Source organism: Ctenopharyngodon idella, chromosome 6 (assembly GCF_019924925.1).
Source record: "Ctenopharyngodon idella isolate HZGC_01 chromosome 6, HZGC01, whole genome shotgun sequence".
NCBI lineage: Eukaryota > Metazoa > Chordata > Actinopteri > Cypriniformes > Xenocyprididae > Ctenopharyngodon > Ctenopharyngodon idella.
The window spans coordinates 24174495-24189128 of NC_067225.1; the positions used below are offsets into that span (position 1 = coordinate 24174495).

At 37.1% G+C, this 14634-nt stretch overlaps 3 protein-coding genes across 6 annotated transcripts; 2 read left to right on the plus strand and 1 right to left on the minus strand.

Moving 5' to 3' along the window:
* Positions 1-496: 496 nt before the first annotated feature.
* Positions 497-2404, plus strand: LOC127513972 (putative methyltransferase-like protein 7A). Of its 2 annotated transcripts, XM_051896245.1 has the most exons (4): positions 497-1052; positions 1381-1466; positions 1907-2068; positions 2139-2404. In XM_051896245.1, the coding sequence occupies exons 1-3, from the start codon at positions 558-560 to the stop codon at positions 2052-2054; spliced, it is 729 nt and encodes a 242-aa protein (XP_051752205.1). In that variant the 5' UTR covers positions 497-557; the 3' UTR covers positions 2055-2068; positions 2139-2404. The 2 variants fall into 2 exon arrangements, with proteins under 2 accessions (XP_051752205.1, XP_051752204.1); XM_051896244.1 differs by having other exon boundaries at positions 1907-2404.
* Positions 2405-2626: 222 nt separating this feature from the next.
* Positions 2627-7765, plus strand: LOC127513973 (putative methyltransferase-like protein 7A). The gene is given in 4 exon segments (XM_051896246.1): positions 2627-5133; positions 5135-5470; positions 5660-5745; positions 7049-7765. Coding segments are annotated over 4 exon segments (729 nt in total). The 5' UTR covers positions 2627-4974; the 3' UTR covers positions 7197-7765.
* Positions 7766-8333: 568 nt separating this feature from the next.
* On the minus strand, positions 8334-14253 carry atf1 (activating transcription factor 1). 3 transcript variants are annotated; one of them, XM_051896241.1, is made up of 8 exons: positions 14058-14253; positions 12032-12135; positions 11785-11904; positions 11578-11675; positions 10339-10472; positions 9867-10043; positions 9618-9765; positions 8334-9447 (listed from the first exon to the last, which is right to left on the minus strand). In XM_051896241.1, the coding sequence occupies exons 2-8, from the start codon at positions 12128-12130 to the stop codon at positions 9303-9305; spliced, it is 921 nt and encodes a 306-aa protein (XP_051752201.1). In that variant the 5' UTR covers positions 12131-12135; positions 14058-14253; the 3' UTR covers positions 8334-9302. The 3 variants fall into 3 exon arrangements, with proteins under 3 accessions (XP_051752201.1, XP_051752202.1, XP_051752203.1); XM_051896242.1 differs by lacking the exon at positions 14058-14253 and adding an exon at positions 13831-14000; XM_051896243.1 differs by lacking the exon at positions 14058-14253 and adding an exon at positions 13515-13792.
* Between the last annotated feature and the right edge of the window lie 381 nt (positions 14254-14634).

Below are 14634 nucleotides of genomic sequence, written 5' to 3' on the forward strand. Positions count from 1 at the left end.
GTAAGAAATCCCTAAATCCTAATCTCAGTCACCATGGAGGATCTTAGGGATAAGTGCATTTGACAGGAGGATAGATAGATAGATAGATAGATAGATAGATAGATAGATAGATAGATAGATAGATAGATAGATTCTTGTCATATAGATATTTGAGTAATAGTGGTGAGTAATCATAAAGATTTTTATTTAGTAGCTAAATTTGCTTAAAGGTGCCCTCAGTAGCCTGTTATTTTTTTCGGTCAGTTTTATTGTTCTGGCTGATATAGGCACTTGTACTTTTTAAACGTATTTCTACTATTCGTTACTATTCAAAAACTACTATTAATTTAATTGAGTGTTAAAACTTTTAGTGAGGAAAAAATACTAAAACCACACTACGTGCAAAAGAGGATCCATTTCGATTATTTATACACGGACGCCATCTGGCGACAGGCTGGAGTACTGCTCTGACTGGAGTCTATTACATGCGTCGAACATGCTGATTGGTCAATTGTCACAAGGTACGCGCAGCTACTCCCCTCTTGTCTGTCAAATGTAATGTAGGTTTGCTGCTAAAAATGACGCTGTTTATGAACGCTTGCGCATTTTTATTCAAAGTCCTCACTTTACCGCTGCATGTCGCAGAGCTGGTTGGACTTTTGTCTTTATACAAACGCGTGTTTCCTCTAATAGTCTATAAAATAACGTTTTCATACAATGACAAAATGAACGACAAGAAACGGGAACTGTTTCGAAACCTGGCTAAATTCTACCCCCCGAAAGGCTCTCTGCGCATCTTGGAGGTGGGCTGCGGATCCGGGGCGAACTTCGAGCACTACCCGACGGGCTGCAAGATCACATGCATCGACCCCAACCCGCATTTCAAAAACTACCTGGAGAAAAGTATGGCGAAGAACGACCACCTCGTATATGACAGCTTCGTAGTGGCGTCGGGGGAGAATCTACAGGCGGTGGAGGACAACTCGGTGGATGTTGTGGTGTGCACACTGGTTCTGTGTTCAGTCAAAGATACGCCGAAAGTTCTGCAAGAAGCAAAGAGAGTTCTTAGGCCTGTAAGTTTATGACAGTCAGCACTCAGGTGGAACTTTGACACATTTCATAAATTGTTCTCTTATCACTCCCAATCCATCGAAGAGTCATAAAGATTTCAGTAATTACATCTGAGATGAAAGGTAACAGCATTACTTAACCATGTAGATCGTCGTTTGCTGTGATAATCCCATTAGAAACAACTGTTTTAGGTCAAATGTCACTATACAGATTAGCAGGCTACTATTTCAAGACCTTTTAAATACTAGATCCTTTTAAACTAAACAGTTTGTCTTCAAATACACATTTTGGCTTGAAGTAATATAAATATTGTACTTTTTTGTTCTTCAGGGAGGAGCATTTTTCTTCATTGAACATGTGGTGTCTGACCCCTCAACCTGGACTTATTTTTTTCAACATGTTCTTCAGCCATTCTGGTAATATAACTACACTATTACCATATTTTATTATGTACGGTCTCCAATGAATTTTAATAACTTTTGAAAGTAAAGACATTCATCTCAAGCTAGAGTACATAAGTAAATTAAGTTGTAAAGTGGAAAAATGTATGCATTATAATCGAAATTTACATTCTAATCGGAAGCTTTTGTAAATGTAAAAGCTAAAAGACTATGTTGGAGCTTTGAAAAACACGGGGTTGTTTAAATATATCAAACATTTATATTTACCTCCCACTTCTTATCACCCACACGTAAGTGGAGGTCATTGGTTTATTTGGACAGAGAGAGAGGGAGAAATGGTTTAATTATAAAACCAGTATTTATCCATTCACCATAACATTGATGGAACACTGGTAACAAAACATATGACCACAATAGAATAAGAAAGTCTATAACTGTGCTTGAATGTTTGTCAGGTACTATTTTGGTGATGGCTGTGAGACAACCCGAGCTACTTGGAAGCACATCGAGGCAGCTGGCTTCTCTGACCTGCAGCTACGTCACATCAAAGCTCCTCTGTTTTTTATGATCAAACCACACATTGTTGGTTATGCCGTCAAATAATGAGTATAAATTTGCCCCCCCCCCCCAAAAAAAATTCTAAAGGCTTTATCAAGCATGTTTCTTTCAGTAAGCTGATTCATTTCACCATTTACTTTTAAATGTGTTTTTATGAAAGAGCAATTTGTATTAACATGCAATACTTCATCTCAAGCCTGTATTGTATATTTTATAGTACTGCACCTTGTTGCATGGGTATACTGTCTGTAAAACACATCACTATCAAGATGGTACAAAAATAGAAGCAGGTAAAACAACACAATGCTTTCATCTATATAAAACAGACTTTAGGATATCAATGCAGGCCAGCTTTTGTGAGGTTGTGGTTAATGAATAAAAGCACCATACTGCCATCAGGAGGAATGCGTATCATACAAAGCATGGTTGTGTGGTTTCACAGAAAGGGTTTAGATTGAGCCAGAATTAGGCCTGAGTTCAGTTAGACATTTAGCTTTTATAAACGTGCCCTATAAAAAAAAACATTAATGGTGGGCATCTTGAAACAAAACAATGGCACTGAAATATTTTAAGATATGTAAGTGCAAGTTGAAACAGCTCAAACGAGCATTTTAGTCTGGGACTAGGCTTAATTCTTGTCTGTGAAAGCAGGGGTTGGTATAATACCATGGGATTACCTAAAAGTACATAAATACTTATAAAATCAGCCTACATTCTCCACCTTTAAATTTTGACAGACTCTGCTTCACGTCATGGTCGCATTACCACCTTGCGCATACATTATTTTTTCTATTAATTCAACTACCATCGTCAATTATTCCTTAATTATACACCCTTTTCCTAACGATCCTACTGCGTTTTAGATTGTGGGAGACACACTTCCGGTTTGGGGAAGTTCCGCTCAAAAACACTGAAACAAATCATTTTAAATCATAAGGTTGCGCTACAAATAATCTATATCCATCTGTTTGACTGAATGAGCTGTAAAATTTCCTTCATGCTCTATTTTCAGATGTTAGGAGAGTAACGTAACACTTGTTATTTTAATGTGATTCCGCTGTAACCATATGAAAAAACAACATACTGCGCATTTGTGGTCAGCTCTCCCGATTTAATTTATGATATATATGAATAATTCAGTGGAATGCATATGAACTTGTTTTTCTTCTCAAATCCTCACGTCTCTTTCCAGGTTTGTTTTTAAATGGATGCTTTAAAATGTAATTGTCTCCCCTTTTCACTTTTTAATCTTAGCAGTTTACTGGAATGTTTCTAAAGCAAACATGAAAATGTCGGAAAACACTTTGAAATGTTATCACTTAGTGTTCCAGTTAATGAACATTTTTGATTAAGGCAATGTACAATACAGACATATATTAGTGATATTTAACACGTCTGTATTATTGCTGTGTAAATAATAGATCTTTTGGGGTTATTCATGTAGGCTATGTTGTAATTTGTTTATACACTACCATTTCCTTTTAATGTTCGATGGTTAAAGGGTGAATAGAATAATGTCATCTCATTGTACCCCGTTTTTTCGAAAATGCTTACTATTGCCTTCATAGAGCGATCCTGTTTATATTTTACTTTAACGGCAGACTGGAGTATTGCCCTGACTGACATGCGTCCAAGATGTTGATTGGTCAGTTGTTAGCAGCTACTTATCAAATGTAGCTGCGGTCACACTAAACTTTGAGCGAGTGAAATTTCCCAAGTGGTGCTCACTGAGCCAAATGAGATCCAGCTCCACCTCTGTGGATCTAACAGGAGATTTAGAGTGTTGTTGGACTTTCTAGTTCCACCCATTATGCCCAAATTACACCCAGAGAGGGGGAGCTGGACGTCCAGAGAGACTGGACTTCACGCTCCACCCATGGCTATGCAATGAGCAGCCTCAAAATTTCTGCGGACACTGTAACGGTCGAAATATTACTCATACTCTGCTGCGTCCTTTTAAAAAACAAAATGCAACATATAATACACCCAAAATGTAAAACTATGCAGTCTACCTAACTTTATTGTAACGCTGCAATCCTGCAGTGCAGATTTAAAGCTTGCGTTTAAAAAAAAACCGCTTTTTTTCTAGGACAGCATTCGCATTTTTCAGCTTTTCATTTTCTTTCTGCAGAACCATTACATCATCATGAACTGAGGTAAGAGATTTGCCCAAGGCCTCAATGTTGGAAGAATTCTCCTTAACTATTCTTTCAGTCTGGTCGGATCTCTCATTAATCTTTTCAGAGAGAATTCGGATGATATTTTCCTGCACGTTACTCAAAGACAGTTCACTTTGTTTGTTAGATGAGACGACAACACTTTTTTGCCTTTTGGGAGGTTGATTTTTGCTTGGTGTATTTGGACAAGAATCACAAATTCCTCAGTTTTTTACTGTACAGGCATACGAGTGAGTATCGTTAAAGTTTCTCTTCTCTTTCGTACTGTCAATCTCCATATCTGCCCCAAGATCCTCATCCATGTTTTTGAACTGTGCAGCGAAACGGTTGATTTTGTGATTTAAAATCCTTGTCGATGCTCCAAGGTCAATATTTAATTAAATTCAACAGTCAATAGCAACCATTAGATAATAGTTAGCAACTTTATGAAATTTATATAATCATTTGTGAGAAAAACCCGATTTGTTTCTCAGCTTAGAGAATCAAGACCATCCACGGCGCCATCTTGGAGCTCCCCCCAGTCCCTCAAAAAAAAAAAAAAAAAAAAAAACGCTAAAAGAAGAAGAGATCACGCCATGACGTATCAATGTCTACTGGTCACGTGTCTTCACTTTAAACGAATATGCAGGGCAGAGTCAGAGACATTATAAATGGGCGGAGTTACCAAACTTGAACTTCAGCCAGATTAGAATGAGCTTGTGTTATCCTGTCTCCCGCATTCGGGTACGAATGGACTGAAGTCAGTGGAACAAAAAGTGTACCTTCGTGTTCCAGGTGTGTTGTTTAAAATGACGCTGATTATGAACGCTTGCGCTTTTTTATTCAAAATCCTCACGCTACCGCTGCACGTTGCAGAGCTGGTTGGACTTTTGTCTTTATACAAACGCGTTTTTCCTCGAGTCGTGTATAACTTTACGTTAGCGTACAATGAATTAATGAACGACAAGAAAAGCGGAACTGTTTCGAAACCTGGCTAAATTCTACCCCCCGAAAGGCTCTCTGCGCATCTTGGAGGTGGGCTGCGGATCCGGGGCGAACTTCGAGCACTACCCGACGGGCTGCAAGATCACATGCATCGACCCCAACCCGCATTTCAAAAACTACCTGGAGAAAAGTATGGCGAAGAACGACCACCTCGTATATGACAGCTTCGTAGTGGCGTCGGGGGAGAATCTACAGGCGGTGGAGGACAACTCGGTGGATGTTGTGGTGTGCACACTGGTTCTGTGTTCAGTCAAAGATACGCCGAAAGTTCTGCAAGAAGCAAAGAGAGTTCTTAGGCCTGTAAGTTTATGACAGTCAGCGCTCAGGTGGAACTATTATTACGTTTGGTATTAAATACCGTATTATCACATTTAATAATACAGTTAGACTGTTTCCAAGTGCTTTTAAATACAAAAATTATTATATTATTATATTAGATTCACAATTTTGGGTTGAGAAATATAAATATTATACTTTTCTTTTTATTAGGGAGGAGCACTTTTCTTCCTTGAACATGTGGTGTCTGACCCCACAACCTGGACTTACTTTTTTCAACATGTTCTTCAGCCATTCTGGTATTATAAAAACACATTTTCAACATTATATTTTACTTGTGGTCTTCATTGAACTTTAATAAGTTTTATAAAGTTATTTATCTGAAGCTAGAGTACGTAAGAAAAATTAGTGGAATTTATATAGTGGCAAAATATATAGTAGCTTTTGTAAATGCAAAAGCTAAAAAGACTTTATGGAGCTTTGAAAAACATGGGTTTGGTTATGCCTGCATAAATATAAAAATATAATTAGTCTTCCACTGCTTATCACCCACCCATAAGGTCATGGGTTCTTTTTGACAGAGAGAGGAGTAGTATGGAGCTCCTAAAGGGACATGGTGTAAGAAAAAAATATGAGATGGAGGAAAAATTATTTGTCAATGCTTTTGCGTTCTCTCTTTCTCTCAAAGAGCTCAAAAGTGAAATTTCTTGGGGAATGCCAAACATTTGTGAGAGAACACAAAAGCATTGATTTATTATTTTTCCTGCAGTCTCATATTTTTTTTTCCAACACCATGTCCCTTTGGGGGCTCCATAGTACGGTTTGATTGTAAAGATATATTTTTTTTTTTCCCTATAAATCCAGGATGTATCCATTTAAAGGCACAATATGTAATATTTTTGGATTAAAATATCCAAAAACCACTAGAACAGTGTTATATATTTTGTTGACTTGTGTACTTAAATTATCCCAGATGTTTCCATGAATGTTTAAATCCAGAGAAATAAGCAATTTTTACCAGGACACGGACCATGTCTGTGCGTTGCCTATCAATGACATTTGATGTCGAGGCGTTATCCTCGATTTCCTGTTTTATTTTGTAGAAACCATGGAAACACCAAAGATGCTTTAATATATTCTATCTTTTATTATACAAAGGGAACTACTGTTTGGCTACATTTATAGACAAACTAATCATTGATTATATAGTCGTCTGCGTAATAATAAAAGCTCTGCTGCTCTTGAGCCGTGGGTCGTGTTCGTCTCTCATTAGCAATCGCTCCAGCGGCCTCGTTCAGGTCCCACAGCACTCGGTCCTGCTTTGCTTCATACTACAGTAACGTTAATAACCTCATCCATGAACATGATTTCTGTCCAAGTCCCATCCTGATTCTTTTCCACCGGCTTTGAGGTGAGGACGACATCTCCCCTGATTCCGCACTCAATCTCGGGGTCATCAAGCTACGCCTTTGTATTGAATAGGCGACCTATAGTGGCGAAAAACTATATACTGTGCCTTTAACACATCAGTGTTGGAATACTGGTGAAAAAGCATATGACCACAATTGAATAGGAGTCTAACTTTACTTGTATGTTTGTCAGGTACTATTTAAATGATGGTTGCGATACAACCCAAGCTACTTGGAAGCACATCGAGGCAGCTGGCTTCTCCGACCTGCAGCTACGCCACATCCAGGCTCCTCTGTTTTTTGTGCTCAAACCACACATTGTTGGTTATGCCGTCAAATAATGAGTATGAACTTTGCCACACACAAAGGGTGTGTTCACACTTGTAGTTCGGTTCACTTGGTTCGGACCATTAAAAAAAAAAACACAAAAAAAACATTTAGTCCTGGTCTGCTTAGTGTTCACATTGGCATTTTTAACACCGAACCAAACATGCCAAATGTAATCACACACACAAAAAAAAGAGAAAAACCTAAAGATTTTCTGAAGCATGTTTTTTTTTCTTCTTTTTCTTTTCAGTAAGCTTATTCACTACACTGTCCACTTTTAAATGTGTCTGCATGGATGAGCAATTGGTATTATACCATAAAATAAGTTTGTTTAACATGCAAAGACTCCATTTCAACACAGCATTGTATGTATCACTGTATCTTGTTTTATGAATATCCTGTCTGTAAAATACATCACTATCAAGATTATACAAAAATACAAGCAGGTAAAACAAAATAGATTTATCTATATAAAACAGGCTTTTGAAAATGAATGCATGAAAGAGCCATCTAGTGGTTGGAAGGAATGAGTGTCATATAAAGTGTAGCACTTTTAAAATAAATTCAGGAAGCATAAACTTAATTTTGCCTTTATACTTCTATACTTGTAATACCATGGTATTAGCTAAAAGTATATAAATATATTCAAAAAAAACCTACACTCTCCACCTTTAAATTTTGACAGACACTGTTTCTCTCCAACACCTTATTTTTTCAAATTTCCTTCTTTTTTTTTTTTTCCCATGATTGTATATCAGAAATATATATATATATATTTTATATAAACATACTCACAAAAAGTAATTTCTAGCTGATGAAACTAAAATAGAATGATGTATTGTCACAACAGAAATTTCTTTGACTTAAGATTTTATTCATTTTTATGACTTTTCCTAAACCGTGACGGTATTCTTTATATATGGTATGATATGAAAAAAAGCTATAATTTTTAAATGTTAAATGGTTTTCTGGCTATCTTTTTTTAATGCAACAACCAAGACATTGTTTCCCCAAATACTGACCAACATCACTCGATAAGCTAACCTTGCGTCTCCTATCTGATCATCTGAGTGGAGTTTTTCAAGGGCCTTCTTGAGCCACAAAGCAGTCAAGTGAAACAACATTGAAACTGAAAGGGAGAAAAACAGTCAAAGGGTGGAAAAATATTTATTTAGCTTTTTCACTTTACCAAAAACAAGTGACATTTTTTTTTATCATATGCTCCCTGATTCGATTGTCTTGTAACAGCTTGGCTTTTAAACAGTGGTAAGCCTCGGGCCAATTAACTCTTAAAACCAACAACGGTCCCAACCCAAGTGTGTATATGGCTTAAAGATCAGTCAGACATATTACAAAGGCTTGGACTAAAAAGGACACAGTTTAAATTCTACATGATTAGTCTATCAATCCAGAATAAGGCTTAAATGAACTTACCACTGTTTCATGTTACTTATAATAATAAAGCTGAAAGTCCTCACCTTAAATTCTGCTGTCTCTGTAGAAAACGTCTCACTAAAACTCAGTAAAATAAAATATGGAATGGGGGTAGGAATACCAGAGCTTCCTATAAAGGGGAAAATAGCAAAAATGCAAAGAACACAGCTGCATGACTTAATGAAACACACAATCGCGTCACAATTTTCATACATACAAGCGCTTTTGAGAAAGGTGTAAAAATACCACTGTCACTTCTGTACTTCTACCATGAAAAAAAAAAAAAAACAGAATTCAGCTAGCGCTTCAATAAAATTAACATTCAAAATTCCCTGGAAACCAAATGGGTCAAGAATAAAGCAAGATCTCCCAGTGTAGATGTGCCAATGCTTGCACAAGATACATATACAAATATAAACATCTGTTGACTGCAAAGAAAAATGTGTTAATGGAAAAAAGTATCCCTCTTTCCATCTATTCTTAAAAGCAAAATTGATGCTGTTGTTTCTGGTCAATCGTTCTTAGGCTATTAGTTAAAAATGAGTTGTATAAAAACAAGCATTTGACAGGAGGATTAAATGTGTTCCCCGTGCCAAAAAAAAGTCCCTGTGTCTGTTTTTGTATAAGCACATAGGCAGACAGGTCTGCCAGTAAAGTCCCATTAGCATGATTGGAGAGATGTCCCACTAGCCGGTTTTAACGCAGTACAGGTCCTTTAACGTCTTGAGCTCCTCGATAAGAGTCTTGTTCTGATTCTCCAGGACAGCCACACGGTTCTCCAAACACTTCACGTACTCCTTTTTCTTTCTGCGACACTCTCTGGCTGCCTCCCTGGATGCAGAGATTCAGATTAAATGAAAAGCAAAGTTAGGCTAACAATGCCAAAAAAAAAAAAAAAAAAAAAAAAGTACCTACATGAAAATAACCATAGCATATTATATATTACCAACAAACTTCATCTAGCTAAACAAATTAATTCTCTTTCGCTCAAATACACCCACCTGTTCTTCGCCAGACGTATCTCTCGCTTCATTTGTGGGTCATCGCTCTTGCCCTGAGAGCTGATAACGGGTGATGTCATGACAACGGTCTGAGGCATCGAAGAGGAAGAAGAGCGGATCTGATAAGCTTGCATTTCTCCCCCTGCACCTACAACACAGTATCATAGCCAGAGTGTGTTCCATGTGTACTAAAACAACAATATGAGCTGACTGCCATATGAAAAGGTCCTTTTGCCTTTGCTTGCCAACCTTGGAGCACCACCTGGTTACTAGGCAGCAGAATCTGTTGTCCGTCGGCAGTCTGAGCATATTGCAGTATAGTTGGCTGGCTTGGGTTCGAGTTGGTCATGGTGAGAGTCTGCAGGCTTTGCACACCCTCTGAACCAGCACTGGTGAGCTGCAGAGAGCCATTGGATGAAATTGCAACTGCAAAGGAGCGAACAAAACTGTCACGGACGGTTTACAGCATATTATGAATCGTGCATGAAGATAAATGTGATTTTATGCAATTGTGCTCTAGTTGATACTGTATACACTATGAAAATCAAGTTTGTATGGGTACAATTAAAAAACTGCATGGCTTTTATGTCATTTGTGTCGTTAATTACTTACACAACCATTTGCTTCATTTCTGTTGCAAAATATGTGGGAAATTACCACATGATGTATTCAATACCTCACCAAACCCATTGTGTTAAAATAGCATGCTGGTGTGGCTTACTATATTGGCCAGTGCTTGTCTGGTAGATTGGGGTGGGGAGCGAGACACTTGTTATGGCAGAGGAGGTTGAGCTTTCCTCTTCTCCCTCGTTCTGAGTTGCCACTTCCTCAGCTGATAGATCATTTAGAATCTTCCTGAAACACAAAAAGGAACAGAAACTCTTGGTTTTGTGTCAGAGATGTGTCTGGAATTTAGAGATAGGCGATTTTTGTTTAAAAACATGTCTGAAGTAGAGCGCAAAAGGATCCAGAAGCAAAAAACAAAACAAAAACTACACAAAGATTATTTATTTGATTACAACAAAGTACTAATATGCTCCATAGTATCAGAAGAAGCTTCTGATTCTGTGTAAATGAATTGAAAATCCATACTCATCCTGCTTTCTGCATGAGAGTCAAAAAATTAACTTCAAGTTTGTGATTAAATGTAAATAAATACACTTATGCTTCATTAACAAGACTGCCACCTTCTTTTGTTTTATATCTGTCACACTCCTATTATGAATGATAAAATAAATGACATTTCTCTGTGATTCTGACATGAACCTTTCCAAAATAAGAATAAAAACAAACAATTGTATAAACTGACTTAAAATGCTTAATCGAAGTTTTGTGAATGCTACGAATGTTTGTGATTGGGTATATTATATGTATTTGGTGCTTGCTGGAGAAAGCGCTACATCAATGAGAAAAACATTTACACTAAAGTCACAATGAAATCAAAATCATTATTGCAGTGTTTTTTATAAATTATTTATCCGTGCACATTATTTGTATTAATTAATGTGCCCATGTAATATTTAACTTCCTTTAATTTCCATAACAGGCAGACTTTAACTAAAAATGTCTTTTTACTTTATTAGTCATTAAAGTGCAGGATAACCAAGCTTGGGAGAAAATACTTGGCTACACAATCACCATGAAAAAGAATGAATTTTTGTGAACTGTGCATTTACTGAGGGAATATTTTGGAACAGATCCAGTTCCTCAGTGTAAGAAGCTTGCTGGTCACTGCCTAGGCTGTGAGCGTCCACCCAATCGAATGGCTCTGATCAATTCAACCTTGCTAGATGTGGTCAGAGGGTCTGCAAGACACTGGGTTCAATTCTGCACCAACTCCCTTGATTCTCCAATAACGAAATGAACGCTAGTAGGATGTCGGCTTTAAAAGTATTAAAAGAATATGTGTAATTTTGGGGTGGTATTCATCAGCCATACATTTTTCCCCCAGGCTCTATACCTGTAGGATGGGCGGCGAGCCAAGATCTCTCTTGACTTCTGGTTAGATGCCCCACTGTCGCTTGATTCCTGAGAATCATCACTGTCAGATCCTTGACCCTAATAGGAAACATTGTTTAATTTGAGGTAAAACATGTCACTGATTCCAATCTGATGTAAAAACAAGGATCAGGAAGTTTAAGATCACACTGCAGTGTGTAATTGTTACCTGCGCATGTGCTGGTGGAGACTGGATAACTGATGACTGTGCTGACTGAATCACACCTTGAACCTGGAACTGACCGCTGGGCAGCTGAACCACAGCCACTGGATTCCCACCCAGAGACATCTTTCCACAATATGATGATGATGAATGACATGAAATGTAAATTTATTGATGTTTAACAAATGTTTATCAAACAACATATTTATACACCATTAAAATATGTGTACATAAGTACATATATTAACAGTACCTGTGCTATCTGTGATATGTGAGAGGCAGTTATAGTTGTGGGGATGGCAACAGTTTGGGACTCAGAGCCATTACTGTTGTTCTGCTGGACCTCCTCCATTGCCACTGCAAATGAACATTCAGACAGATTTTGGTCAATACTTAATGTAGATGTGATGCTTTCCATGGCCAGTACCCATTTAAAGGACTTCCACGATTTTTAAATTTCCAATGCTGCGTCCGAAATCGAATACTTTCCTACTATATGTAATATGCGAAAACACCAAAGGAGTGGTATGTCCGAATACATGGTATGGGATTATGAATGGATGTGAAGCGACGCAACTGACGCTGATAGGTCACGTGACAGTAACAACATGGCAGATGCAGCACTACTAGTCTTTTCTGTGATTATTAAAATGAGCAATTCATGCTAGTTACATTTTAGAGATGATCATATTTATTTATTTATAGTTTAACGCCATATCAGCATCAAAGGCTATATTCATGGCAAACTTAAGAGTAATAAAATTTATGATCAAAGATGATCATATCTTTAAAAAAAATACAAATTAGTAGTTATAAAAATATACACATCCTTTTATTCATTTCCTCTTAAATTTCCAGGTTCCTCACAAAAAAATTGTTTGTTTTTACATTTTTGACCATGTATGTACATTTCATGCCTTGCAAACAACTGTGATTGAAATGTTTAGTAATAAATAATATTTAATAGAATTTAAAATAAATATTAAGTGAAAAATACAATTCAAAATGATTTTTTTTTTTTTTTTTAATTTAAAAGAAAATTTACATTTAAAATTGTAAATGTAAATTAAAACAAATTTATACATATAGATGGGAACTGGTGAGTTTTTTTTTTTTTTTCCAGGACAAACCGAAATCTGAACTACAGGACGAAAAACTGCTGAGCCCCATTACTTTTTGGATGTATTATTTTACAGATTGACAGCAAACATGAGAGTGCCGAAGAACACAGGCGTTTATCTGTTCTAAAATGTAAACGGATGGCCTGTGTGTGTACTCTGTGGTCAACCCAGACTAACAGCAAAAAGCCTTGATTTAGTCAGTGTTTCCATTTTACCCCAGCCCTGAGTCAGTCCCTCTCAAACCTTTAGCTCCACCACATAAACTTACACTGCCCTGTGGGTTGCTTTCTACACATCATTGCTGCAACCATGCTGCAAATGTCCTCATTTATAATTTGGTTCCAGTAAAATCATGTAAGCAGTACAACAAATGAGAAATAAAATAACTACATTTACAATGTAATGGAAAAAACAGGAGTTACTTAACATGAAAACACTACTGCTCATGTAGCAGTAAATCAGATGGAGCTGCTTTGTGTTGTTATTAACAGCACTCCATGCAGAACCGGATGCTAAATAACGCCCATCAAATACTCACAATCCTCCAAAAAACTAGCAATATCGGGCTAATTTCTATTTTAATTAAGCTAAAATAACCGTGTAAGATATACTGACCTGTTGATTCAATATTTTCGGTAATATTATCTGTTAAAAGTCCGCATTTAAAACAAACAATCTAAGGCTACAGCAGCTAACAGGCTAAATAAAACTAGACAGATGTCTTATGATTTCATTTCCTAACTTATCTGTCAAAATACACAAGATTCCCCCGGTATTTATAAGCGGGTTTGTTTCTACCACACAAAAGCTCCATCACAAGAGATTGATAGATTTTTAAGTGATGTTGCAAATATTTAACGAGTGTCAGAGTCTTTAAGTCTTATTCCCTCATGAGATCCTGATCAAAAGCACATCTCTAAATAAAACAAACCGCTGCGGTGTGTTATGAAGCCTGTGGGCGACTTTATGCCGCGCTCTGCAGAAACTTCCAAGCTAGTCACTGGCACGCAAGTGCCCGCGTCAACAGACGTCAGCGATACGGGGAGCCATTAAAACACCTTCCCGTAAGACGAGTGCTACAACCGAGCGGACGGGCGCCATGACTGCAGCGACAGGTCGGCGGAACAGAAAGCGTACAAAACAAAAGCAACGCTTTACCTTTTATCCGTTTGAACCGCTCCTGGAAACAACGACGCCGTCTATGTAGATGCTAATATTAGAAATATAATTTGAAAAGTAATTATTTAATAATGCATAGAATAAAGCTGGGCGGTTTCCATTGAAAAATCTAGATGGCTTGAGGGTTTTTTTTTCTAAAGGCCGCAATAAGCGCCGCCCCCTAGAAGGACGTGTTACGTAAATCTGTATTAAGCTTTGTGATTGGCCAATATCACTGAAACGCAAACGCGGTCTGGGGACATGAATGAAACCAATACAATTATGTGCAGTATGTTGTGATTTTCTACATTATGCATGGCAAAAACTATATTCACAAACAAAAAAAAATCAAAGCGTATTCCAAAATGTAACTTATTTTTACTAGAAATGGAGCTTATTATCAAGTAAAAATAAGTTACATTTGGAATACACTTTGAACATTTTGGTTTGTGAATAAGTTACATTTTGGAATATGCTTTAAAAATTTTTGTTTGTGATTATAGTATCTGCCATGCAGAATATAGAAATTCACACCATGACAAATGAAACCAAATTAAATTTTATGGTGAAATTCTTT